Source organism: Penaeus monodon, chromosome 30, assembly GCF_015228065.2.
Source record: "Penaeus monodon isolate SGIC_2016 chromosome 30, NSTDA_Pmon_1, whole genome shotgun sequence".
NCBI lineage: Eukaryota > Metazoa > Arthropoda > Malacostraca > Decapoda > Penaeidae > Penaeus > Penaeus monodon.
The window spans coordinates 29595868-29597544 of record NC_051415.1 but is presented as its reverse complement, the minus strand read 5'-3'; the positions used below and the strand labels follow the sequence as shown (position 1 = coordinate 29597544).

General features: G+C 40.8%; 1 protein-coding gene across 1 annotated transcript in view; it reads right to left on the bottom strand.

The window, feature by feature from the left end:
- The window catches only part of LOC119592685 (SH3 and multiple ankyrin repeat domains protein 1-like), a gene marked incomplete at its 5' end in the record, with an annotated part of 15810 nt that overhangs the window by 7176 nt on the left and 6957 nt on the right, over nt 1-1677 (bottom strand). Inside the window, 1 exon segment of the mRNA XM_037941601.1 lies at nt 1340-1575. Within this exon segment, the coding sequence (XP_037797529.1) occupies nt 1340-1575 (236 nt within the window).

Genomic DNA, 1677 nt, shown 5'->3' with positions numbered 1-1677 from the left:
TATGACCAAAAATATTGAAGAAATAAAGATGTCAATATATAGTAGCCAGATGTTAGTAACGTGTTTCTGGTTCAGAGTGACAAACTAAGGGGCAGCCATACTTTACCTTGAGAATTCAAGGTAATAATTACACAAGGGAACAGCTGTTTTAAGAAAAGGATCCAAGGCTGCTTAGGGAGTGCATATTAGGGACCTTTTTAACGTTTCTTCTCTTAAAAGTGTATTTCTAGCAGGAAAAAATACGAAAGAATCTTGAATTAAGGAGCAGTTTGCAGGGAGAGTAAGGGGTAGGGGAACTTAGTTAACTCAATTGTGCAGATCTGGTGGTAAATTAGGAAGAGAGCGGAAAGATTCTAGTAACACCTGTGACAACTTGTCAAACCTTGAAAACACAAGGAAAGTGAGCATCCAACACCAGAAAAAAAAAGAAAAAAAATCATATATATATGTGGGGCTACTGTAAGGTCTAAAAACTGTGGCAAAGTGCAGTAGTTGCTTCTTGCTGTGAGCTTCACTTGGGGAGTGAAAAGTGATTACAAAGTGTGGTCAAATAAGAAAGACAATATGGTCTAGGTAGTAACGACATGGAACATTTTGTGAACTGGGAGATGGGGTGCAGCCAACTAGGCAGAACAGTTCCATACTGAAACTACACATTCAGCTAAGGTGGGTTTGGGATAATGCTGTGCACGTTGCTGTGATGTTGTAAAACTAAACAATCGCCATGATGTCATAGTGCATAATGAAACTAAAGGAAGACTGCAAGAATTCCTTATCATGGCATTGTAAAACATCTAATGAATTGAAAAGAAAAACCTTTTTGCTACCAAAATGCACATAGCATACTTTGTGAAACTTTTTCATTAGCACATGAGAAAAAACTGAAAAAAATTATATATCATAATAAAATCAAAAGGAATCTATTACCAGAGGGCCGAGTTCCTAACACGCTGCTGGAAATCATCTCAGATACACCATTATTGGCTTCAGATGAGGTAAAAAGGCAAGATTGTTTTCTTCTTTTTTCTTTTTCCTTCTTAATGTGAAATGCTCTTAATTCCGAAGTATAAATCAAGGTTACATGTCAATAAAATCTATTTACAAAGGATTTTATCTACACCTTCTTTCCCATAGGTTAAAGAAAAAGAGAAAAACATAGATTCCATACCACAATTAATACATAAGTTTCACAATACTGCCATCACCAGCCTGGAAAAAAAAAGCTACTGCATCCCCCAGGCACCACCACCTCAATACGTGCGCCCTCGGAAAAAAACACACCCACCCCTCAACCTCCTCCTCCTCCTTTCAGTGTATACCCGCCACCAGTGTTACCTACCTAGAGAAGATATCCTTGAGTTCATGCTCGGCGACATTTGGGCCAAGGTTTGCGATGAAGAGTGTAGAGCAGGGAGGGTTGTGTGGTGCGGCGGGGTGTTGGGGGGGTGCTGGTTGGGCTGAATGGGGAGAACCAGCAGGTGAGGCCAGTGCGGGAGACGGCATCACCACCCCTCCAGCGTGGGACACCATTGGGGCGTGGGTCAAGGCTAAAGGAGGCTGCAACAGGAAAGGAGACTGCTTTATTGTCATTAACAGTCTGTCAAGGTGATTCTGATTTGGAACGGCACAAAATATAGCATTGTTTTCTTTGGAAGTCAGGAAATAGAAGTGCTTCAA